The sequence below is a fragment of the Phascolarctos cinereus genome, unplaced genomic scaffold, assembly GCF_003287225.1.
Source record: "Phascolarctos cinereus isolate Bilbo 61053 unplaced genomic scaffold, phaCin_HiC Scaffold_1;HRSCAF=81, whole genome shotgun sequence".
Taxonomy (NCBI): domain Eukaryota; kingdom Metazoa; phylum Chordata; class Mammalia; order Diprotodontia; family Phascolarctidae; genus Phascolarctos; species Phascolarctos cinereus.
The window spans coordinates 219332608-219358160 of record NW_027555514.1 but is presented as its reverse complement, the minus strand read 5'-3'; the positions used below and the strand labels follow the sequence as shown (position 1 = coordinate 219358160).

The 25553-nt window shown below is 41.7% G+C and overlaps 1 protein-coding gene and 1 pseudogene across 1 annotated transcript; one reads left to right on the top strand and one right to left on the bottom strand.

Moving 5' to 3' along the window:
- Positions 1–10924: 10924 nt before the first annotated feature.
- Positions 10925–11854, top strand: LOC110211072 (olfactory receptor 10P22-like). Its single transcript, XM_020990267.1, has one exon. It carries the CDS (start codon positions 10925–10927, stop codon positions 11852–11854), a length of 930 nt encoding a protein of 309 aa, XP_020845926.1.
- Positions 11855–12998: 1144 nt separating this feature from the next.
- Positions 12999–15831, bottom strand: LOC110211079 (splicing factor C9orf78 homolog pseudogene; annotated as a pseudogene).
- Between the last annotated feature and the right edge of the window lie 9722 nt (positions 15832–25553).

The window sequence follows — 25553 nt, the reverse complement described above, 5'->3', positions numbered from 1 at the left end:
TTTTAGTATGGGACTCTCTCCTTATTTGTGGAGATCAATGCCCTGTGACAATGGGGAGGAGTTGGAGGGAGAACAGAAAGGAGAGCTCTGCTTCCTTCAGACCTCCTTCTGGTTCTGCAGTCACTTCAGGTGCTTCTGGTTTCCAGCTTCAAGACCGAAGATGGAAAATGCCAACCCTACTTGAGGTTCTGAAGGAAAAGAATAGAAATTGGCTCTCAGGGAGTACTGAATGAGAGAAAAAGCAGAACTGAAATCAGCTACCGTGAAATGAATGGCATGGATGGAGGAGGAGAATGCTACTAGTAGCAGAGGAAATGTTTAGGAGCTACTGGGTAAGACAGAAGCATTCATAACTGGTAGGTCTTGAACAAGCTGATAGTTATCTTTTCCTGGTTTCTTGATATTGATGATAAATGCATTGTATTTGAAATCAGTGGAACAAAAACTCTGTGTTTAATAAGGGAAGTAATGACTGGCTGAATGTCCCCCTTGCCTTCTTTGGAAATAGTATACTTCAGAACAGAAGGAAATGATTTGCCAGGGTTCAGTCTGGTGTGAACTAGCTCAATAGTAAGGATAGAGACAAACTTGTTTGCATGTGTGACCCAAAAATGAAGAGTCACAGTATCTTCTTACAACGATGAAGGATCAACACTAGTGCCCTCATAAGTTAAGGGTGTCAATACTTCCACTTCTTGTAATTTCTGGACATCCAGATACATACCATCAGGGCAACGGTAAATTATGAATTCCACCTTACACAACAAATCCCTTCCCATTAAGTTGGCTAGCATACATGGGCTAAGTAGTAAGACATGTTTGTGAAACTGATATAGGAATGGAAATAGGATGGGGAATAGGTTGCTTTCTCCACTCCTGCAGCATTTATAATTGCTGGGGGTGTCTGAAAAAAGGAAAATTCAGAAGCCTGTAGAGTTGAGTGGGAGGCTCTGGTAACAATTAAGAAAGGGATATTTTGCCTTAGCAATGGAAAAAAGTTGCATAGGGACCAGATGGTCTACAGTGAGTGCGGGGATGGTGACATCACAATCCTCTAGGTCCTTTAATTGGGGATTTAAGGGCAGGAGTGGGGGCCATCTCCAGTATCCTGATCTATATCTTGCCACCGGAGCCACATGGCTCCAGAATTGAGAGTGAGGCTGGTGACTTTGCACAGCCCTCCTTCACTTTAAATCTAATTCACTTGCAAGTCATACCATCACCTTCATGATGTTATGGTCCTCTCAAGAACAAAGGACAAACAAAAACAACAACAGCAGGAGTAGGAGGTTGGACAGGGTGGAGGGTCCTGGGATGGTAAAGACACTTGGCTCTCCAGTGTCCTTATTTGTAATAATGACATCATTTATTATAACTGCTGTATCTAAGGGCTGGCAGTGCCACAGAACAGCTATGTATGACAGTGATTGCCCTGGCCCCTATTGCCTGAATGCCAGATGTGTTACATTTTTCTCCTTTCTCAGAGTTCTCCAGTACCCTTAAAGGGGGTTGGATTTGGGGGGATCTAGTTTCTGCCATTGGCTCTAGTCCCCCTGATGGTATTCCCCCAATTGTCAGGGATCCCTTGAACCCTAGTTCCATATAATCTTAATAGTTTGATCAACTTTTATTTGTTTGTTTGTTTTTGGCTAGGCAATGGAGTTAAGTGACTTAACCAGGGTTACACAGCTAGTTAGTGTTATGTGTCTGAGGCCAGATTTGAACTCAGGTCCTCTTGAATCCAGGGCTGGTGCTCTATCTACTGTGCAACCTAGCTGCCCCCTTTTATTAACTTTTGAAAAGGAATATTTACTTCAAAGATACAGTAAGGATAAATATACAAATAACCCCCAACACCTGGGTGCATAATCCCTCCTGTACCTTGTCATAACTCTGCAGAGGGGGAGGGGATTAGGTTCATAGTTTAGCTCAGTTCCTGTATAGCACAGTCCCCAGTTTCAAGTCCAAAGCCTCCTCTTGGACTTGAGTCCCAGGTGCCCTGGATTCTCAGGGCTTCCCTGTTGGGACGGGCTGGTTGCACATCTGGCCTGGAATCCTGCCTCCAGAATTGTCATGGCTTGAACTCCATGGCTTAAACATGGTTCAGTGGGGAGTCAGTGGCCTGTGTCTAGAACTGAAAAGGGCAAATGAAACACACCAAACCAAACCAAAACCTGTTTTTTGGGTCCATGGGGTAAAAAAGAGGGGAAGAAAGGAAGGTAACCCATTCCTCCATCCATTCAATTCATGACATCTGCGCTGTGGGTGAACTTGGACCTTCACATCTGGTGAGAGAGAGAGAGAGAGAGAGAGAGAGAGAGAGAGAGAGAGAGAGAGAGAGAGAGAGAGAGAGAGAGAGAGAGAGAGAGAGAGAGAGAGAATCTAGCGCTGCTCCCCTGGCTGTAGAAGTTGTCACTTTTACATTGTGGTTGCCCTGTAGCTTGTAGGGTCACCAGTTTGATCAGCTTCATCAGATTTGATGGGGTGCTATTATAGAATTGGACACTTGCACTTGGACCTTGATGAGTTTTTTAGATTCCCAATCTATTGCTGCATTCTGGAGTTTATCTGTTATCTTTGGGTTTAATCCTTGTCCAAAGGCAGTAAGGGCTACCTGTGGAGTTTGTCCAACAGGGTGCTAAATATTTGAATGGCATTCAAAAAATCTTTTTCAGTCTTTCTAAATAACTCCCAGGGCATTGCTCATTATATTGTTTGTAGGTATTTTATTCTAATCTATTTTCTTGGGCATATGGGAAGGACAGCGTTTACTAATACTTCCTATTAAAGAACCTTTAAAAAAATAACGGTTGTATTTATTACCATTGTATTAATAATAGTATTACATGGTTTCTCTGAGTGTAATAGACCACATTAACTCATTTATAACAGTTTGAGATGAGGCATAACAATTTATAATAGTCTCTTAATTAAGTCTCTAAATTTCACTGAGTCTTCCTGAACTGTAGGGAAATCTTGGTCAAATTTTAAAGGTTCTTGGGGCCCATGGGGTATGGACAGTAATAAGATCATTTCCACTGGAGTTCTAGCTGGGTTCTTGGCATAAACAGAGGTTCAATGGATCAATTAAAAGATCCCAGGGGTAAAGATGGAAAAGTTTAATGCTAGGTTCAGGATGAGGCAGAAGGTTAGAAGGAGGAAGAGCAGGAGGAGAATGAGGAGGTGCCTCCTGATTGCCAGTCCTGTGGCTGAAATGGAGGACAAGGAAGGGAAAAAAACGGAGAAGGGGAAGGAGATGCTTGAAGAAGTGGGGGATACAGTTTATATAACTCTTTAGAATGAATAGGGGACACCATGGACTACTTGGGTTCAATAGGGGTGTCAATGGAGCAGGGCTGCAAGGACAGGGATGACGTAGAGAGGCTGCAACATTTACAAAAGGTGAAGGGATTAGGACTAAGGTTCGCAGTAGTTAATCAGTCTAGGATATCTTCTCTGAGTCCATATTTCTCTGTGATGTTAGAAATGAAGGCATATGCATAATTTGGGGCATCAGCCAATTTCTCCATATCATGTGGCTGTTTTCTTTTGGCCTTGTAAGCATTTATGGCTCCTAACCATGAGCCTGATTTTACACTTTAAAGTTTCGATATAACAATCAGAAAAGATGTTCCATAGGTCCTGATCTGTTTTGGATCCAAAGGTTTGGAGAGCTCCTGATAAATGTATCATTTTATAAAGATTAGATGTTTGTACCTCAAGGAATTTCTTAGTGGATTCATCTCACGTGTGATATAGTAGCCCTCGTCCAGAAACTGGCAAGTCTGGGGAAAATAAGGGTTATACATATAATCTGTTGTATTCCTTTAGGAGGAACTAGAATTTGCTTTAACTGATTCTTCTCTATCTCATTAACAGGGGAGATAGAAAGAAAGGCTTATTCAAGGTATATAGTAGTGCTCACCACAAGGAGTCAGAGTCTTAACTAACTACTCATAAAACCTACAGACAAAATAGGTAACCTTCTCACTTGAGGAAATTGCCTTATACCTTACTGAAAATAGTGATGGTGTTTCTCTCCTATTGGGCAGCTCCCTGAAGTTCATACCAGACCTTCACACCTGAAGTTCATGATGAAGAAATCCAGTGAGGAATTATATTCCTCACCAAATTTGCACCAGAAGTAGGAAGAAGCTTTAAAGGCACTAGAAAAGTCAGGGGTTACAAGCAAAACCAATGCCAGCATAGGCAAACAAGCTGGCACAGTGGATCTGAGATTCTCCCTAGCCTGAGGCTACATCTACAGTCTTCTTGCCAATATGGATACTTCCTGGGTCTAGAGCCTCTGAATGAATGCAGCATCTGGTCTACCTTGGTCTAAGGTCTTTGTCAGTGAATCTTGGGTCTGTGTTAGTAGGTTAGAAATATCTGTCTGGCTCCTCAATGAATCCAGGGTTTCTCTTGGTCTAGCCTCATATTAGGTTAGAGGATACTTATGACTTCCTTATGGGTCTGGGGTGGTCTTCCCAAGTAGGATTTGAAATCTAGAGTCTTCTGTTTTTTTTTTCTTTTGTTCAACCTCCCCTAGGGTCTAAGGGGTCTCTCTCTATGAACTGAAGTCTTTCCCCATTTGTGTCAGGGGTCTCTCTGGGTATCCAGGATTTCTTCCTATCTGGAAAGGGGATCTGAGGATTCTCTCCATGCATCCATCTGTCTCTCTTGGTGTTTTGTGAGTCCTAGTGGTTCTGGGGGTCTTGGAGGTCTCTTCCCCACCTGAGCCAGAGAACCCTGGGAATCCAAGGTCTCCCTGGGTGGCTCCAGGGTTTTTGCCATCATTTTCCTATGGGAGTCTGCCTGCCACATCAGAACAGGTCCTATCCTATTCCCTTAGTTCTGGTCAGGGGATTTCACTGCTTGAATCTAAGGTCCTCCAGATCTCAGCCATGATCTACTATGCTTCCTACTCCAAAAGAACTAGCAGCGCTGTTGGTACCAGCAGAATATCCTTGGCTTTGTGGCCTCCTCCATAGCACGTGCTTGAATGGTGATGGAAAGGCATGGAGTTATAAATGTTTCTCTTAAACTGACTGCTTTGGGGAGCTTAGGTACTCCTACCAACCTCTCTCTCTTCTCTTGCCTCTTTCTGAATTTCATAGAGGCAGGGTGAAGAGAGATTGGGGCTTCAACTGTTACACAGTAGGGATATTGAATAGTGGAGGAGTTGCTAGGCAATTTCTTGGCTAGAAAAATCAATCAATCAATAAAATGTATTAAGTGATTATGATGTGCCAGGCACTGTGCTAAATGCCAGAGATACAAAAAGAGTCAAAAGACAGTCCCTACTCTCAAGGGGCTTGAAGTTTATTGAGGGAGACAACATGCAAACAAATATATACAAAGCAAGCTATATATAGGATAAATAGCAAGCCATTAACAGAGGGAAAGCACTGCAACTAAGAGGGATTGGATAAGGCTTCCTGTAGAAAGCAGGAATTTAGTTGGGACTTAAAGAAACCAGGGAAGTCAGTAGTCAGAGCAGAGGAAGGAGAGTATTCAGGGGGTGGGAGGCAGTCAGAGAGAATTCTGGGGAAAAAACCAATTCCCTAGCTTTGTCTTTTTAGTGATAGATGCCATCCCAAGATCTGGTTCATACTTCAGGGCTCCCTTTGCTTCCCACAAGGGTACAAAAGAAGAGAAAAAGCGACCCACAAGAGAAAAAAGAATTTCTTTTTGCAGTAGTGGGTAATGTCTGGGGCACCAGTAATTGAGAACAATAAAGCTTTTGGAGTTGAATGGAATTGATCAGCACCATCTTCCAGCAAATTAGCACTCAGTCACTGGCATGCAAACTAGACCACAGGCATGGTTTTGACATAGTTGAAGTTTGCGTGTGGAGTTCCTGAATCCCATTTTGGGTCGCCCAGACTGAACTTTCCTGTCCCCCTCCCCCTCCCCTGTCAGTGGACTCTCACCTTTTCTTCCTCCAATCCCTTCCCTCATGTATCCATTTGACTTTTCCCAGCCTGTATCTTTGCCCTTATGGCCTTATCAGGTGATAAGAATTAATATTGTAAACTAAGATCTAATCCTTCTCACCCTTCCACTCCCCACCCCCTTAAAGGGTTATTTTAACCCTGTCTGTCTTAATTTCCTCATCTGTAAAATGAGCTGGAGAAGGAAATGGCAAACCATTCCAGTATCTTTGCCAAGAAAATCCCCCAAATGGGGTCATGAGTCATACATGACTGAAAAGACTGAACATGGGTTTAAATGTTGTTCTTTCTAGGAAGCTTACTGGAATCCAATGGAGGTCTTCAATGCAAAAGAGAGAGGAAGCATATTGGAAAAGCTAGTGAGGGGTTTAGGGGCATTGGGCCTTGTGGTGCAACTCAACACTCTTAAGCAGCCAGCTACTCTGCCTTTGCAAAGACTTGATTCTGCACACATACACAGACACAGATAGTCAGCCAAGATGTACATACATTCAAGCAAACAGATAAGCTTATACACACACACACACACACACACACACGCACACACACACACACACACCCCTCTTTTGAGGCAGAATAGTAGAAGGCATACTGGACCTTACATCAGAGGAACCAGGTTTGAATCTTGCCTCTGCCACTTCTACCTCTGTTATCTTGGGCAAGTTTTAAAATATCTCTGGGCCCCATTTTCCTTATCAGTGAAATGAGGGTGTTGGCCTAGAAAAAGAGTTCTTAATCTTGGGTCTATGAACTTGGTTTTTTAAAAAATATTTTGGTATCTGTATTTTGCTGCAATTGGTTTCCTTTATAATCTTATGTTTTTTATTTCAGGCATTTAAAAATGTGATTCTGAGAAGGTATCCATAGACTTTACCACATTGCCAAGAGGGTCCAGGATATGAAAAAGGCTAAGAATCCTTGGTCTAGAAGTTTTCTAAGATCCCTTCTAGTTCTAAAATTCTTTGATATTATTTACACAGAGATATAGACATATACATTAAAGAACACCTATGAAAAAATGGAGACTACAGAGACACACTCACAGGCACACAGATACACACTTCCTAGACAGCAGTATCTGCAATTGACTATGATTTTTTAAAGGCCCGCCACACGGGGGCGTTATGACTGTATCTTGTGTATTTTGGAGCTAGTGGCCACCCTTGCTATGACTTTAAGTACCCACCAGAGCAAGCTTTTTTATGGCTCTTTGTGAAAAAGATCACATAATAGTACGATTCTTGGGGCTTGAAATTGTATCTTGTTCTTCATGAATTGAACTAAATGTAGTCTGGACCCTTATAAATTGTTTTTTTTTTAACTCTGGCTACATGAATGAGAGTTTATCCTATTCTGAAATTTCGGTTTTGTGTCACCAGGGTAGTTGTGAAAGTCTCCTCCTGTGGCAGTGTGGTAACATGCTGGACTGAGGAGAGGGATCAATGACTCCCACTTTCTGGTCCCCACCCTTGTATAGGTGGGGGCAATTCTTTCCCAGCTCTTCCTTTTTTTGTCTTCCCCTTGAAACATGCCTAGATCAGTAATTCAATGGTAAATAATTTTGCCTTAGAGAAACCAGTTTATTTTAAACACAAAAGCAAACAGGAAGCAAAGAACTCTTTTTTTTTAAAAAGCTATAACACATTTTATTAATTCAAAAATGAAAACATATGAATCCATAGTGTTCAAACATTCTTTTCTTGGTATGTCAATAAAACACAGGAATATCTTGCTTAAATATTTCCAGCTTTCTTATGTATTCATACTGCTAATCAACTAGTTAGAGTAGTAAAAGATCAGCATAAAAAATATTTATTATCTCCATTCCTCCCTTTAAAGTGGCCTTTGAGGACCACCCTGAAGTCTGGAGGATCTGAATTCAAATCGGGCCTCAGACCAAACACTTGACACTTACTAGCTGTGTGACCCTGGGCAAGTCACTTAACCTCAATTGCTTAAAAACTAAAAAAAAAAAGTGGCCTTTGCTAGAGAGTATAACTTTGTAGATGGTCATTCTTGCTGTTGTACACTGTTCTGAACAATCAACCCCATATGCATCACATAGCTTTTAGTGGTGACAGCTTGCTATCTCAGCTGCCAATCTCCATTTCAGTTAGCACTGTTTCCTTGACTTTTTTTTTGCTTTCTCCTTATGTTTTCTTTTTCTTCTTTTGTTCCAGATTAACTGGGAGAAACGTCCTCACTTCCTTCTGGGATGTATTTTAGCAATGAATATCTTCTCCTGGCCAAGCACTTCCATGTTAATTATGTTCCTTTTTGCATGTCTGGCAAACATCTCAAGGTTTTGGAAAAATTTTAACATTGTTGAAAGGTAAACTCAGAAATGGCTGCAATGGTTTGTCAGCTGTAACTTCCTAAAAGATTGAGACAACAGTGTAGTGGATTGTACCTTCAGAATCTGAATGACACTGAATGACAGTGGCTGTTAATCCTTGTCTTTATCCTCATCTTCCTCCTCTTCCTCCTGCTTCTTCTCCTGCTTTCCTTTTTCCTCCATGGCAGCAGAAGCTGCTGCATACTTCTAAAAAGAACTCTTAAGAGACAAAGACAGAAAAAAACTGCTGGGCTTGCAGTTTGCGAGTTCACAATCTCTGAAGGTCTAACTTAACTTCTTTTTTTCACAGAGCATTTGGAAAGATGGAGATGAATTGGAAACGCAGCCAAGGAGCAATCACTATGGTTGGCAGACTACAGGCTCTGAAACTTGGTATAGGCAAAAACACCAGGGATCAGCCCCTAACACTGTGTATGTCAGGATACCTGCAAAAAATAAGAGAAGGGGCGCAAGGAGGTATTGGTATTTACTGGGGACCAGACCATAATCTAAACATAGGTGGTACACATTCTGGACAACAGATAAACCAAAGAACATCATTAGAAGCAGCTACCAAAGGGATTGAGCAAGCAAAGGCCCAAAATTAGGACAGATTTATCGTGTGCATAGATAACCAACTTATCACCAAAGGTATGAATGAATATATTGGCAACTGGAAAGAAAATTGCTGAAAAACAAGTAAAAATAAAGATGTTGTCCACAGAGACCAATTCACTAAGCTGGATAATATGACTCAGGACATGAATATTGAGTGGAAGTATGTACCTCTAGTTCAAAAATTGAGGCAATGCTAAAGCGCAAAGATTAGCCAAAGAAGCAACTAGAAAGAAATGAGAAGACTCAATCAATATACTTCCATACTTAACCAGAAAAAAAAAAAGAAATGGAGGTCCAGAAAGATGCAAATATACACACAGTGTTACCCAGTAAGTCTAAAGTAGGTGCTTTGACAGGATGCTAAGATGTGGATTCTCAGGATGCATGGCTGCTGGTCAAGATGGAAATCACCTAGTTTTCCTTCCCTCAGCCTTTAGGCAGCTAACACACAGACTGAAGCAGCCAGAATTTGATTGAGAAGGAAGCCTTCCTCTCTTGATGTGAAGGGAGGAAGCCACAACTCTATATTGCTCTTAAGAATATGAATCTGACGGGGCAGCTAGGTGGCGCAGTGGATGAGTACCAGCCCTGGAGTCAGGAGGACCTGAGTTGTTTTGATTTGCATTTCTCTGACTAATAATGATTTAGAGCATTTTTTCATATGACTACAGATGGCTTTAATTTCTTCATCTGAGAACTGTCTGTTCGTATCTTTTGACCATTTATCAATTGGGGAATGGCTTGTATTCTTATAAATTTGTCTTAATTCTCTACATATTTTAGAAATGAGGTCCTTATCAGAGAGACTGGTTGTAAAAATTCTTTCCCAATTTTCTACCTTCCTTCTAATCTTAGTTGAATTGGCTTTGTTTGTGCAAAAACTTTTCAATTTAATGTAATCAAAATTATCCATTTTGTTTTTCGTAATGTTCTCCATCTCTTGTTTGGTCATGAATTCTCTTGTTCCCCATAGATCTGATAGGTAAACTATTCCTTGCTCTCCCAGTTTGCTTATAGTATCAGCCTTTATATCTAAATCATGAACCCATTTTGACTTTATTTTGGTATATGGTGTGAGATTTTGTCTGGACCTCCATTTCTCCACAGGCTTGAGATCTTCCCTCCATCTCTAGTCTTTTTGGTGGAGTTGGGGTTCCAGAGATGAGACTGAGGTATATCCTGACCCAGATCTCTGTACCTCCATTGCAAGGAACTCAGGGAGCAGAAGAAGCTGGGTAGCTACTGTTTACTTCTCCATAGGAAGGTTAGGGCCTGAGGGGAAAGATCCCTTTTCACTTCCTTCTTTCCTCTAGATTACAGTTTGATTTCCCTTTCTCCTGCTCCCCACTCTGGGGATCAGTCTCCTCATGGGCTTTAGCTCAGGGATAGTAAACCAGGGAACCACATGGGAATGCCTGTTAGCAGCTGTTACCTCTAATACGGGCTCTGGGAGGGACACCCCTGGGTGATCGGAATCATATTTGAAGGTTAAAGTTTCCCCCATTCTTTCTCTTTTTTTTTTTGTGTTTCACTCTGCCTGCCTCAAAGTGTTCCTCTGCTTCTCTTCTGCTCTCTCTCTCCTCCACTCTCTTCATTCTCTTTCTTCTCTCTCTCCCCTTTTCTGTTCTCTCTGTCTTTCTCCCCTCTCCTGCCCCCATAATATTTGTCTATGTCTGCGTATATCTATTCACATCTTCAATTACCTTTAATACTCAAAGACTGAGGTTTCTGCCCATAGGGCTCTGTGAGGTGGAAGGGACTACATTGCTGTTATATACACCAACCTGCTTCCAGGCTAGATCCCATTTTACTTTTGATAACTTAAAAAGAGCATTTATGTTACAGTTTTCTTAGAAAGAACATTCTAATATCCCACTGCTCATCCATCACAATCTCCACACTTGGGCAGTTCTTATCTTCTCTCACCTGGACCTCTCTTACTCTAGTAGTTTTGTCTACTTCTTTGGGACCATTAACTACTCTCCTTTGGTCCTGTCCCCGATGCAGATTTAGGGACATGGATGATGCTAATGGGACAGCAGTGACTGAGTTTATTTTGTTGGGATTCTCATATTTGGGGGCCTACCAGAGTGCCCTCTTTTGGGGAGTGCTCTTCGTGTACTTGGTCACCTTGCTGGGCAACTCCCTGATCATCACCCTTACCCTGCTGGACCCAGCCCTGAGCACTCCCATGTACTTCTTCCTTCGACATCTCTCTGTGATAGAGATTCTCTATACTATGACTATTGTGCCTAGGATGCTGACTGACCTGCTGTCCTCACATTCTGCCATCTCTCCTGCCAGCTGCTTCACCCAGATGTATTTCTTTGCTCTCTTAGGCACTGCTGAGTGCTGCCTGCTCACTGCCATGGCCTATGACTGTTATGCTGCCATTTGTCAGCCCCTGCATTATGCCATGCTGATGAAGCGTCAGGCATGTGTGGGTATGGTGGGTGCTTCCTATCTGATGGGCCTCATCACAGGCACCACCCACTCCATATTCATCTTTACCTTGCCCTTCCATGGCACCAACATTGTTCACCACTTCCTATGTGACAATTTGCCTGTTTTGAGACTGGCAAGTGGAGACACATTCTGGGGTGAGGTTGGGAATCTTGGTGTCACCCTGCTGTTTATCATGACTCCCTTTGCACTGATCCTGTTTTCCTATATTTGCATCCTGATTACCATCCTTGGGGTAGCCTCTGCTCAGGGCCGCCAAAAAGTCTTCTCTACTTGCTCTTCCCACCTACTGGTTGTCACACTCTTCTTTGGGACTGCAACTCTTGCCTACATGAAACCTGGAAACAGTACTACTCAGGACACGGACCAAATCCTCTCCCTTTTCTACACAGTTGTAACCCCCATGCTCAACCCTTTTATCTATACCCTGAGGAACAAGGAGGTGATGGGAGCCCTGAGGCACAAGGTAACAAAACACCTTTGAAGTCCTTGCATGGTCTAATGGTTTGCTTGGCTTCCTTTTCGGTGAGTTGAGAGATGCTTCATGATCCTTTTTTTTTCCTTTAAATTATATATTTTTCAACTATCAAACATTTATTTGTTCTTCCACCCTCTCTGCCTTCAACTAAAGGAAAAACAAAATCCTTATTGCAATATACATAGTCAAGGAAAACAAATTCCTAACTCATTTTTGCCCAATAGTGTGCTCATTCTTCATGTTTAGTGTTCTTCTCCATTGTGACCTGATCTTTATTATAGGAGGGGTGGCCTGAACTCCTGGATCTTTAGCACAGTAGGGGGATTCCTGGAGAATTATGGTTAAGATGGACCTGGTCTTTCAGGACATCCTTCCTTTTCTGAAGGTCCTAGGGATTGCTGTCAGTTTTCATCTAAGATCCTGATGTGGTAGCTGTTTTCAGATTTGTGCTCCAAGCAGAGGCTGGAGGAGTGCTTTGGGAGGGATGTTCAGGTATGGGTTGGACTAGAAGGACTAGCAAGCTGAAGGACATAAACACGTACATTGAAGTCTCCAAGTAGAAGAGCAGTGGTTGGGATGGAGGAGAGCCTATGAGCTGCACACCGACCTCCTTAAGGTTACCTTTAACACTGAGATTCTGTGATTTGGATTTTGTGCTGTTTTTTGGGGGTGTCTATATGTGTGCTGAGTCTAACACTGCAGTTTGAGAGGGATTCACATGGATTAAGGGACACAGATATGAATGATTTAGTGTGATTTTGATACACTATGATACAGCTCTGACACACCTCAGACACCACTACCTGAGGGCTTGTCCACTAGAACCTTGAAATGGAGCCCTTCCTTTCTCTGTGGTAAGGCATTCCTTGGACCATGTTCAGTGCCAGTAACTACTTTGGTGGTGAAAACTATCAGATAATAAGCTCTATAAAAGTCTACCAGTGGCAGGGAGTATTCAGGTCAGTTTAACAAGCATTTATTAAACACTTACTATGTGCAAGCCATTGTGCAAGGTGCTGAGGACAGAGACACAAATGTTATGTCTTCCTTTAAGGAACTTAGATTTTACTGAAGAAGATGCAGAGTTTGGCTTGATCCAGATTAGGAGGAAGCCTTTTTTAGATTACCCTTGTTTATAGCTGCTTCTAACTGCTGTGATCTCTATCATCACTAAGAAATCAATATTCCCTGCCTAGAGCTGTCCTTTTGGAATCATTAATTCCATGAGGTTCTGAGTCCTATTCTGACCTTGGATGGAATTACAGCCTGTGTCTAGCTCTCTTGGTTCGGTAATCAGCAGATCTGACCTAGATTCTATATCTAACTTACTTTGCCCTACCTAAATATTCACTCTATTGAGATCATGGTGGTAGTTATTTACTGACCCCTCAGATCATTTGTCAGGCTCACAGACTTCATTTGTTTTTGGAAGCAATTGGGGTTTAGTTCCTAGAAGGGGTGGTGGTGCAGTGGGGCACACAGTTAGTGTCTTGAGGCCACATTTGATCTCTGCTCCTCCTGACTCCAGGGCCAGCATACCACCTAGCTGCCCCTTCTGGGGACTTCAATATGCCTGTTTATATCCCTCAAACATCTGGCTTCCCATTTCATTGACTCCTCAAGTATCATGACCTGACCTTCTTTCCTTATCTCTGTCACACACAGGGAGGATAGTCACTTGTCCTTTGATATCATCTTCACAAGTTCTACCTGTACCATCCAGAAAGCCAAAATTCTTCTATGTGCCATTAACCTTTTACATTTGCATCTCTCCCTTTCTCACACCCCTCTTAAATCTATTCTTTGTTTTCTGGGCAGTTCTCAAGTTATTTCTATCTTCATTGCTTTCCTAGTCCATCACCAGTGGCCTGGCTTTGTACTCTCCTTTCACAGACTTGAACCTCTAGTTAAGCTGTTCGATTTTATGCTCTCTGCTGCCCTTAAATCTCTTGCACCCCTATCCTATTGACACTTATGCCATTCCAAACCCCAGGTTTGGATTTCCCCCACCATCTACCTCCACTCCTTCTTACATACAGTTGATGAAATCACAGAACCCTGCCGAATGAGTGCCAGCTACAAATGTGGCAGCTAGATGGAACAGTGGATAGAACTCTGGGCCTGGAGTCAGTAAGATCTGAATTCAAATGTGACCTCAGACACTTCCTAGGGGATGACCCAGACCAGGTCACTTCACTTCTCTCAGATTCAGTTTCCACATGTGTAAAATGGGGATTACATTAGCGTCTACCTCTCAGGGTTGTTGGGATAATAACTGTGAAGTGATTAGCACAGTTCCTGGCATGCAGTAAGCACTATATAAATGTTCATTATCATTATTCTATCCTGGCTGGGTCCTATGGCTGCCTGGTTATCTTTTTACTCTTCCCCCAATTAATTCCTTGGTGCACTTTTTCTTCCAAGCCTTTTCTTATTTCTTCAAGTCACCAATGTCACCCTCCCCTCTCCTTCCAAACAGAAGATTTCGTTTCATAGGTTATTATCATGAGCTCCCTTTCCTCATCAATTCTACATCTGAAATACCCTTGACAACATCTTTCATTCTTCACTTCTTTGCTGCAGTCTCAGAGGCAATGGTGATTTTTTCTAAGGCTAACTCCTCTCCTTGTGCCCTTGATCATATCCCCTCCAAACTCAAATGGGAGCTTGCACTTTTTAATCTTCAATTTCTTTTTATCTAGTTTCCTTCCCTGCTGCATTCAAAAATGCTTGCTTAGAACTCCTCTACCTTTAAAAAAAATCACTTGATTGTGGCATCTTTTCAAACTACCGTACTTTGTCTCTTCTGCCTTTGATGAACTCCTAAAAAACACTGTCTTTACTTGTTGCCTTTACTTCCTCACAGCCTCAGTTTTTTTAAAATAAACTTTTATTTTTGTGATTTTACATCGCACCTTGTGCTTGACAAAAAAAAAATAAAATCTCTGCAAAAAACCCCTCCCCACTTTTCAGCCACTGAGCTGATATCAATAGCGTCTGTTCATTTTCCTAAACTTCTCATAATGATAATCATCAGTTGCCTTTTCGTTGGGGGGGCGCTTTCGATTTGGAGGAGACTTCTCGATTCTGGCTTCTCTGTGTCTCCCACCCTGAGGGGTCGAGTTTTTGGCTCTTCCTTGTGCCTCCGAATAGGGGCGTGGAGCTCTTCATGATAAAATCGGTTGTGCTGCACGTAGTTCACAGCCATGTTAGTCGGAACGAAAGAGGTTTCGCTGTCTTTCTTTTTGTTCTGTTGCTCAGCCAGCAGACGTGCCTTGGCATCCTCTGTCGAAATGATGTTTTTTATTTTTGCTTCAATGCCCAAATCCACCTCCGGGATGCCACTCAGCATCTGGTTGGACAGCATCTCTTCCGTTTTCTTGGCTGAGGAGACTCGGATGCTCTCGGGAAGCTCATAGAGACAGTCTTCTGCATTCTTCAACTTTACCTTCTGCTCCTCATTTTCCACAATTCCTTTCCTCCTCTTTAATTCTGTCTCAATGTACTTCATCATGTCAGCATCTTCATCCCTTCGGTTGGTTTCTGCTGAAAATGATGTTCCCAGGTTGAGGTCCTCCTCTTCATTAATTCTGTCCTTGCTTCTCTCCTTAAGTTTCTTCATGTCCACCATTCCACCGGTATTGACCTTAAAGGGATCATCCACTAGAGCTGTCTTTTCCTGGACTTTCTCCCCAACCAGGAGGGCCTCAGCACTCACCCCGTTAGGCCGTCTCCTCAAGCTCTGAACCTCTTTGGTTTCCTCCAGTTTCAACCGGACCTCCTCACTGTCCTGCTCGTCCGACTCCGACTCCGAGTCGGCGCGGCGCCTGCGGAAGGTCTTGCCGGCCCGCATGGTGCCCCCCGTGGCTGGGATCACCTCAGAGACCGCACCGGAGACAGACCGACGCCGATCTGCGGCCTGGGCGACAAGCCCCCCGCAGCGGCTCGTCGCTAGTTCCGGCGCAGGAGAGTGTCGTCAGAGGCGCGTGCGGCGGCCCGCCTCCGGCGTGCGCTCCCAGAGGGCTGCGCGCTCAGGGGTCCGCCCTGGCCCCCCCACCTCGGGAAGGGGCGGGAGCGGGTCGGGGAGGGGGGAGGGAAGGAGACGGCGCGCGCTTGCACGCGGGAGCCCAGCCCGTGGAGGCGAGTGTGGCCGCGCAACCCCGCTGCGGACGGGCCCGCGCGGCGCCAGCCACCAGACTGTCCTCACTCTTACATCTGTCTTCCCTCTCCACTAGTCCACTGAAACTGCTTTCTCCAAGGCTCCCAAGTGTCTCTTGATCGCTAAATCCCAATGTCCCTCTTCATTTTTCGAGTCCGCTCAGCAGTTTTTATACGCTCTTCTTGAGAGTGCTTATTGCTTCTTAGTTAAAACAATTGCTTGTTTTATTTATTTTATTTATTCATTTTCATTTGTTTTATTTATTAACATCTCTCCCCTGTGAATGGGTGTACCTCAGGCGTCCCTCCCAGCACTTCCATCCCCTTTCTACACTTCTTTTGGGAGATCTCATCAACTCTGGTGAGATCAATGGTCATCTCTAATCCGATGACTCTCCCTTCTGTTCTTGGGGATCTTCATTTGAATGCCTCAGAGGCATCCCACACCCAAGTCAACAAGTCCAAAATAGAGCTCGTTTTCTATTCCTCTAAAGCCCACCTTTCTTCCTAATTTCCCATTTTTGTTGAGGGCACCACCATCCTTCTAGGTGTGAAACCTCTGAGTCATCCTCAGCTCTTTCCTCCACCTTGTGCCTCATATCCAATCAATCACTGAGTCTTGTGGATTCTGTCTCCACGATATTGTTTGTATCCGTGTCTTTCTGTCCCCACTTACATGACCACTACCCAAATTCAGGCCCTCCTCCCCACTTATGTGGGCTATCACTGCAGTTATCTAATGAGTTTCCCTGTTTCCAGCTTCTCCTACCATGAATCCACCCTCCACACAGTTGCTAAGTTAATATCTCTAAGGCACAGGTTGTTTTTAATTCTTTTTCTTTTTTCTTTTTGGCAAGGAGGATTAAGTGACTTGCCCAATGTCACAGTTATGAAGTATCTGAGGATGGATTTGAACTCAGGTCTTCCTGGCTCCAGGGCTGGTGCTCTATCCACTAGATGCCCTAGCCATCTAGCTGCCTCTAGGAACAGGTTTTATCATGACTCTCCTCTGTTTCAGAACCATTGCTAAATACACCTTGCTCCTAACCATGGACTCAATGTTCCAGTCAAGCAGGCCCATTTGCTATTCCCCAAATATGATAGTACTCTACCTTCCTCCTTCTTTACAGGCTGTTTCCTCTGTTTGGAGTGTACTCTTTCCTCACTTTTGTCTCTTAGAATCCTTAGCTCTCTACAAGGATTAGCTGAGTGTAATATGTCCTATGTGAAATCTCTATCAATCTCTCCCTACCCCCAGTCATTAATATTGTCACCTTGAAATTGCTTTCTATTTACATTGTATTTCCTTATCTGTATACATGCTGTCTTACCCCAGAAGAGCATAAGACCCTTAAAGATAGAGAATTTCACTTTTGTTTTTATGTCTGTAATTCTTAACACAGTTGCTGACACTTAGTAGCACTGAATAGATACTTAATTTAATTGCATTTTTTTTCTTTTGATAACTGTCCTAGGCCTCCCACCTTGGTACTTGACTTGGGATGCCTTTATCTGCTGTCCAGAAGGGACCAGACTCAACTCTGTCTCTTCTAGTGTGGCCAAGTCTTGTTGATGGTGAACTTGGAACATGTAGTTCCAGTTATTAGCATATGTGCCTAGTCGTTAATCACAGAGCCAGAGAAGGTAACCAGATGACCAGAGCAGTATTGCCCACATGTACAAGCACTGGGCAGCCTTTGTCACACCATGAAGGCCAAGGAAATATGTTGTTTGACGTCCACAAGTGTTTGGCTTATTTATTGTAGAGGTGGGGAGAGGGAAGGCTATGAGCATTTCCTAAGCATCTACCATGTGCTAGGCTCTGTGCTAAGTGCTTTCCAGTTATTATCTGGGGAAATGTTGAATTGTGAGTAGTTCTCAAGGCTGAGAAAGGAGATCATATGGAAGACAAGGACGTTTTGTTATTTCTCTCTGTTTTGGATTGAGGACTGTGGGTGTAGAAGGAGGCATGGAGGCTAAAATCAAGGAAGAACTTTATGATGAGCAGGTTAGTTCCCTCCACAAACTGACTGCAATTCACCTTTTCAGACTTATTACTCATTTCACGTTTTCCTCCCACTATGTTCCAGTTAAATTGGCTGTTTAATCTCCTTTTTCTGTCTTTGCTCAGGATGAGTCTTACATTGGAATGCACTTTGTTCTCTTCTCCATCTTTTAGAATTCCTAGTTTCCTTCAAAACTCACTTGAAGTCCCATCTCCTACACCATCCATTTTCTTGTCTTCTGAAGCTGCTAGTGCCTTCACTCTGCCCCACCAAATTAACTTCTATTTGTTTTGGACACACATACATTCTGTCTCTTTATAGAAATGTAACTTCCTTAATGGCAGAGATTGTGTCATATTTTGTCTTTGTATCTCCAGCATGTGCCTTAGTGTCTGGCAAGTAGTAAGGGCTTAATTTTTTAATTTTTTTTGCTATTCCAGGTAAAGATGGTCCTGTGAAAGGTGCAGAGGACCCAACTTTTACACCTTTACTCCAGCGATGATTTAACAAGGGCACCAGATCAAGCAATAACCCCGCAATCCAAAGTGACCCTTCAGTAAGCTGATTCATCCAGTCCAGGGTTAAACAAGAAGATGACCAGAAGCTAAGAGTCCTGGAAGAGGAAACAGTCCAAAAGTTCCCAGCTCAGGGAGGTCCCAGAAGTTCCCTGCCTGGGAAAACTCCAGCAGTAGAGTAAAATCAGTAGTATGAACAGAGTTGTCCCAGAGGGCACAGAAGAGGCAGGATCCTGATCTTGGAATCCTCAGAGGGGAGAGAAGACCACCCAATGTCCTGATTAGGAACAGCCACCCAAAGAGCTTTGACCTCATAGTGGGAATGAAAAAAAGAAATGGCTTAAGGAGGTGATTTAAAAAAATGAATCACAAGAAAATGGAAGGAAAAGGAAATATATTAGGGGAAAAATAAGGAGAAAGGAGAGGGAACTTACAATCTCATATAATCAGGGGATGTATGATGAAGAGTCTGCAAATATGGATGAAAGGATGGGGGAATGTGTGACATGAATCTCACTTTCATCTGAACTGGACAAAAGGAGGTTTAATGCAATCTCAAACACACACACACACACACACACACACACACAGGGTTTGTTTTTTTTTTTTTTGGCACAAATACATTAACCTTAGCAGGGAAATATCAGGATAGTAGGAGTATTTTGGAGACAGGGTAGGTATGTTACAAGCAAAACAAAATCTAAAGTGACGGTGGTGCATCATGAAGGGGAGATTAAGAAGAAAGAAAGAAGAAGAATTTGAGATGGTGACTAGATAAGAGGAAGAGAAGAGGAGCAATGTGGCAAAGAGATCACTTCAGTTATCGATCAATAAGTGTTAAGCAAATTCCTCTTTTTGCCACCTTCTTTGTAAAGAGAGAGTGGGGGACAAAGAAAAGGAAAAAAAAAAGACTAAGAGGACAGGATGGAGGGAAATACCCAACTGATGAATATAACCACAAATGTGAATGGGATGAAGTCACCCACAAAATGGAAGAAGGTAACAATGTAGTTTAGAAAATAGAGCCCAACAAGTTGTTGATAAGGAACACATAGACTCATATTGAATTATACCAAAGATTTGGGTGAAAATTTAATTCTGCTTCAGGTGAATTTAATTTAATTTTTTTCAGGTGAATTTTTTTGTTTTTGTGTTTTAGTGAGGCAATTGGGGTTAAGTGACTTGCCCAGGGTCATGCAGCTAGTAAGTGTTATGTGTCTGAGGCTGGATTTGAACTCAGGTCTCCTGACTTCAGGGCCAGTGCTCTATCCACTGCGCCACCTAGCTGTCCCTCAGGTGAATTTCAAAAAGTATTAATCATGATTTCAGAGAAAGCAACAGTAAAAATAGAGTTAAAAGAGACAAATATGGAAATTTCATTCTACTTCAATTCACTGTGAAAAATGAATATCACTGCTTAATATATAAGGAGGCACCTAGAGGTAGCTGGGTTGTGCCTCTGGACAGTGTTGGGCCTGGAGTCAAGAAAAGTAGTGTCCAAATCTGGCCTTAGACACCCACTAGCTATGTGACCCTGGGTAAGTTTCTTAATGTCTTTTTGCCTCAGTTTCTTCATTTATAAAATAGGTATAATAATATCATGTACCTTCCAGAGTTGTTACGAGAGTTGAATGAGATAATATCTGCAAAGTGCTTAGTACAGTTCTTGGCTTATAATTGGTGTTTAATAAATGCTCATTTCCTTCCTTCCTCTCTAGCTGCACTGAATGGAATAGCATCTGAATACTTTCAAGCAGGTAGATCTTAGGTAGCTAGGAGGTGCAGTAGGTAGAGTGTTGGAGTTTGAGTCAGGAAGAGCTGAGTTAAGATCCAGCTTTAGGCATTTATTTGTTATATGACCTTAGGCCAGTCACTTAACCTTTGTCTGCCTTAATTTCTTTATTTTAAAAGTAGGAATAATAGTAGTACAGCCGTACCTCAGAGATATTTGGGGTTCACTTCTAGATCACTACAATAAAGCAAATATTGCAATAAAATGAGTCATACAAATTTTTTTTGGTTTCCCAATGCATATAAAAGTTATATTTACACTATACTGTAGTCTATTAAGTGTGCAATAGTATTATGTCTAAAAAACCAACTACATACCTTAATTAAATAATACTTTATTGCTCAAAATTAGTAACCTTCATCTGTGACTTCAGAGAGTTGTAATCTTTTTTTTTTTTTGGCTAGGCAATGGGATTAAGTGACTTGCCCAGGGTCACAGAGCTAGTAAGTGTTATGTGTCTGATGCCAGAATTGAACTGAGGTCCTCCTGAATCCAGGGCTGGTGCTGTATCCACTGCACCAGGTATATTGGCTAGATGTTGATGGCTGCTGACTGATTAGTTTGTGGTTGCTGAATGTTGGGTGACTGTGGCAATTTCTTAAAATAAGACAACAATGACTTTTGCTACATCAGTTGACTCTTCCTTTCACTTGAACACTTTGAGATCTTTGTAGGGTTAGTAATTAGTCTAATTTCAATATTATTGCTTCTCAGGTAATAGGGAGGTTACAGGAGAAGGAGAGAGGGGAGGGGAATAGCTGCTCTGTGGAGCAGTCAGGACAAAGAACATTTATCAATTACGTTCAGTGTCTTATAGGTATGTGGTTTATGGTACCCCAAAACAATTACAATATTAACATCAAAGATCACTTATCATAGATCATCATCACAGATGCAATCACAATGCAAAAGTTTAAAATATCATGAAAATTACAAAAAGATGACTCAGAGACGTGATGTGAGCTTATGGTGTGGGAAAAATGGCACCAACAGATTTGTAACACAGGGTTGCCACAAACCTTCAATTTATGAAAAATGCAGTATTTGCAAAGTGTAATAAAGCTTAGCACAATAAAATGAGGTATACCTGTACATACCTCCTTTAGTGGTAACCTTGGATAAAATAAGAAAAAACTCATAAAGTGCCCTACTAACTTTAAAGGGCTATGTAAATGCTAGTTATTATTAATTATTATTCCAAGGAGAAATGTATGATAAGGCTATAATAGTGGGAAGTCTCACCGTATCCCTTTATACCTAGACAAATCTAACCAAAAGATAAATAAGAACAAAGTTAAAGACCAGAATAGAATTTTAGAAAAGTTCTTTCTTTTGATTTCTGAATTTGAACAGAATAGTTTCTCCTTCTGGGCAGTTGGTGCCATAGCAGCTAGAGTGCTGGACCTGGAATCAGGAAGGCTGAAGTTCAAATCCTATGTCAGCCATGAACTGGCTGTGTGGCTCTGACCAAATGACTTAATTTCTCAGCATCAGTTCCCTGATCTGCACAATGGGGATAATAAAATAGCAGTTATATTATACAGTGATTATACAGATTAAATGAAATAATACTTGTCAATTGCTTTTCAAGCCTCAAAGCACTCTATAGATGCTATCGAATGTTTTTCAGCTGTGCATAATACCTTTAGAAAAGTTGACCAAGTATTAGGGCACTGAAAAATCTCACCAACAGATTCAGAAAAGCAGAAATATTAAACATACCCTCTATTGAAGATAATGCAATAAAGTATATTCAATGAAGGGAATTTGGAGAAAGGATTAAAAATCAATTCAAGACTAAAATAATTGCAAAGAATTCATAGGTGAAAGGACATATCATAGAACAGTAGATAATTTCATCAAAGAAAATGGCAACAATGAGACAACAATATTTTTATGATGCAGGCAAAGCAACCTTAGTAGAAAATAGTAATCTCTAAACTCTTTCTAAATCCATAGACTGCAAGAATGGAATAATGACTTTGGCATGCTTCTAAATTAATTAGGAAAGCAATAAATCAAAATGTTCCAAGTAAACACTAAACGAGAAATCCTGAAAAATCAAAGAAGATACTAAGAAATTTGAAATCAAAACAACAGCAGTAACAACTCATCAAATTGAGAAGTAAAACCAGGAGCTGGCCTTATGAACAAACCAAACCAAACCAAACAGCTGGGGGATTTGATTAAATGAACAAGAGGAAAATCTAAGGGGCAGCTAGGTGGTGCAGTGGATAGAGCACTGGCCCTGAAGTCAGGAGGACCTGAATTCAAATCCAGCCTCAGACCAAACCCTTGATGAGTACTAGCTGTGTGACCTTGGGCAAGTCACGTAGCCACAATTTACTCACTAAGAAAAAAAAAAGAGGAAAATCTAATTGCCAGTATCCAAACTGGAAAAGGTGAACTCAGAAGAAATGAAGATAAAATAAAAGAAATTATAAAAACCTATTTTGGCCAATTGTGTGCCAACAAAACTGTTAACATCAATGAAATTGATGGACTTGTAAAAAAATACAAAAGGTTCAGATTAATCGGACAAGAAAGAGAGAATTTAAAGTATCCAATTTCAGAAAAGAAACCTAAATTAGCCATAAATGAGCTCTCAAAGCAAAAAAGGAATAGGACTAAATAGATTTACAAGTGGATTTGCCAAGCATTCAAAGAACAATTCATTCTAAAATTGCTTAAATTGTTTACAAAAATAGGAGAAGAATGAATCCTACCAGACTTTCTATGATACCAATATTGGTTTGATATCTAAGCCAGAAACTTACAAAAGAAAAAGAAAACAATGGGCCATTATTCTTAATGATTATCAAACTAAAAATATTAAGTAAAATATTAGCAATGAGGTTATAGGTTATAGTGACAGATTAAAAAGATTACACACTATGTCCAGGTTGTATTTATATTGGGAATATTGCATTCAATATTAGTAAAATTATAAACATAACAGCCTGTGTTAATAACAAAAATAATAAAAATGACAATTTTATTACTGTAGCTGAAAAACTTTTTTTTTTATAACAAAAGTCAGCGGTCATTTCTATTAAAAATTCATGGACACTTTTAATGTCAATAGTACTTACACTCCCAGGTTGTAGTGAGAAAGGTACTTTGTTAACCTTAAGGTGACATCTATATCTGTCTCTACATATGTATATATCCTCACAGGTATATAACATATATAATATATATTGTGGATATGCTGTGGGGAGGTGGTTGATTAGGGCACCCAAGATTTTGGAATGGTTACATTTGTAGTTTGAGTGGCTCTCACCCAGAATGATGTATTCACTGATTATAAAGGATATAAAACTGGGAGTGACCTATTGGTTCATCCCCTTCAGACTTTGTTGGGTCTCTCTGCAAAGGAAGTCTGAAGAAGTATTCACATTTCTTTCTTCCTTTAGGAGATGAGAAGAAATGCTTCAGTGAACTGGTCATAGAAGAATAACCAAGCCCATGGAAGGGAGTTATTTCTGCTGGTCCAAATAAGAACTAAATGGAAGAACCTAGCTCATGAGAGAGCATCAAAGCTCTCTGTAGTTCCTGCATTGCCCAGTTGTAGTTATTGTTTTTGTTTTAGCATCTTAGATTTTACTCCCCTGCCAATTTGCTGGCAGTGGTGCTAGATGAAGTTGGCAGCTGCTGTGGCAGGAAAGCCCCAGCATTGCTGCTGCTGGTGGCATCTCTTTCTTCCCTCTTGCCTGGCATTCTGTTCTTTTTGCTCTCAGGGTCCAGATTATGGTGTGTGGCTCTGACCAATCACTTAATTTCTATGATTATTTCCAGGTTCCCAGCACCGTTGCTAAACTGCCATGCAATCTGTTTGCCAGGCCCCTTGCCAGCTTGCTCTGCATGAATTTTTTTTTTTAACTCAGACTCACATTCTTTTTTTTTTTTTTGGCTAGGCAATGGGGTTAAGTGATTTGCTCAGGGTCACACAGCTACTAAGTGTTATATGTTTGAGGCCACATTTGAACTCAAGTCCTCCTGAATCTAGGGCCAGTGCTCTATCCACTACACTACCTAGCTGCTCCACAGCCTCACATTCTCAAGAGCAAAGTGGGTTGTGACTTCCTCCCTTTACATCAAGATAGGAAGACTTGCTTGTCAATCAAATTGTGGGTGCTTCAGTCTGTGTGCTGAGGGGAGGAAGACTAGGTGATTTCCACCTTGACCAGCAGGAAAATATCCTGAGAATCCACATCTCTTTAGTATCTTGCAAAGGCATCTACCTTACACTCACTGGGTAACAGCGAGTGAGTATTTGCCTCTTTCTGGACCTCCATTTCTCCATAGACTTGAGATCTTCTCTCCATATCTAGTTCTTTTGGTGGAATTGGGGTTACAGAGATGACACCGAGGTGTCTCCTGACCCATATCTCTGTACCTATATTACAGGGATCCCAGGGAGTAGAAGGAGCTGGGTAGCTACTGTTTAGTTTCCCTTAGGAAGGTCAGGACCTGAGGGCAAAGCTTCCTTTCTCGCTTCCTTCTTTCCTCTAGATTACCTCCTGATCTCCCCTTCTCCTGCTCCCCACTCTGGGGATCATGGGTCCTCATGGGCTTTGGCTCAGGGATAGTAAACCAGGGAACCACATGGGAATGGCTGCTAGCAGCTGTTACCTCTAACAGGGGCTCTGGGAGGGACACCCTTGGGTGATGTGGGTCATCTGAAGGTTAAAATTTCCCTCATTCTTTCTTTTTTTCTTCTGTGTCTCATTCTGTTTGTCTCAAAGTGTTCTTCTGCTTCTCTTTTGCTCTCTCTCCCTATTTCTCTCTTCTGTTCTCTTCAATCTCTTTCTTCTTCTCTACTCCCATTTCTGTTCTCTCTTTCTTCCCCTCTCCCTATAATATTTTTTCTATGCCTCCCTACATCTTCATCTTCAATTACCTTTAATATTTAAACACTGAGGTTTCTGCACATAAAACCAAGTGCTCTGTGAGGTGGAAAGGACCATATTGCTGTTATATATGGCAACCCGCTTCCAGGCTAGATCCCATTTTACTTCTAAGAAGTTAAAAATAATCATTCATGGTATAGTTTTCTCAGAAAGAACATTCTAATATCCCATTGCTCATTCATTACAGTCTCTACACCTGGGAAGTTCTTGTCTTCTCTAACCTGGATCTCTTTTACTCCAGCAGTTTGTCTACTTCTTTCTCTTCTTTGTGACCATTAACTACTCTCCTTTGGTCCTATCCCCAGATGCAGATTTAGGGAC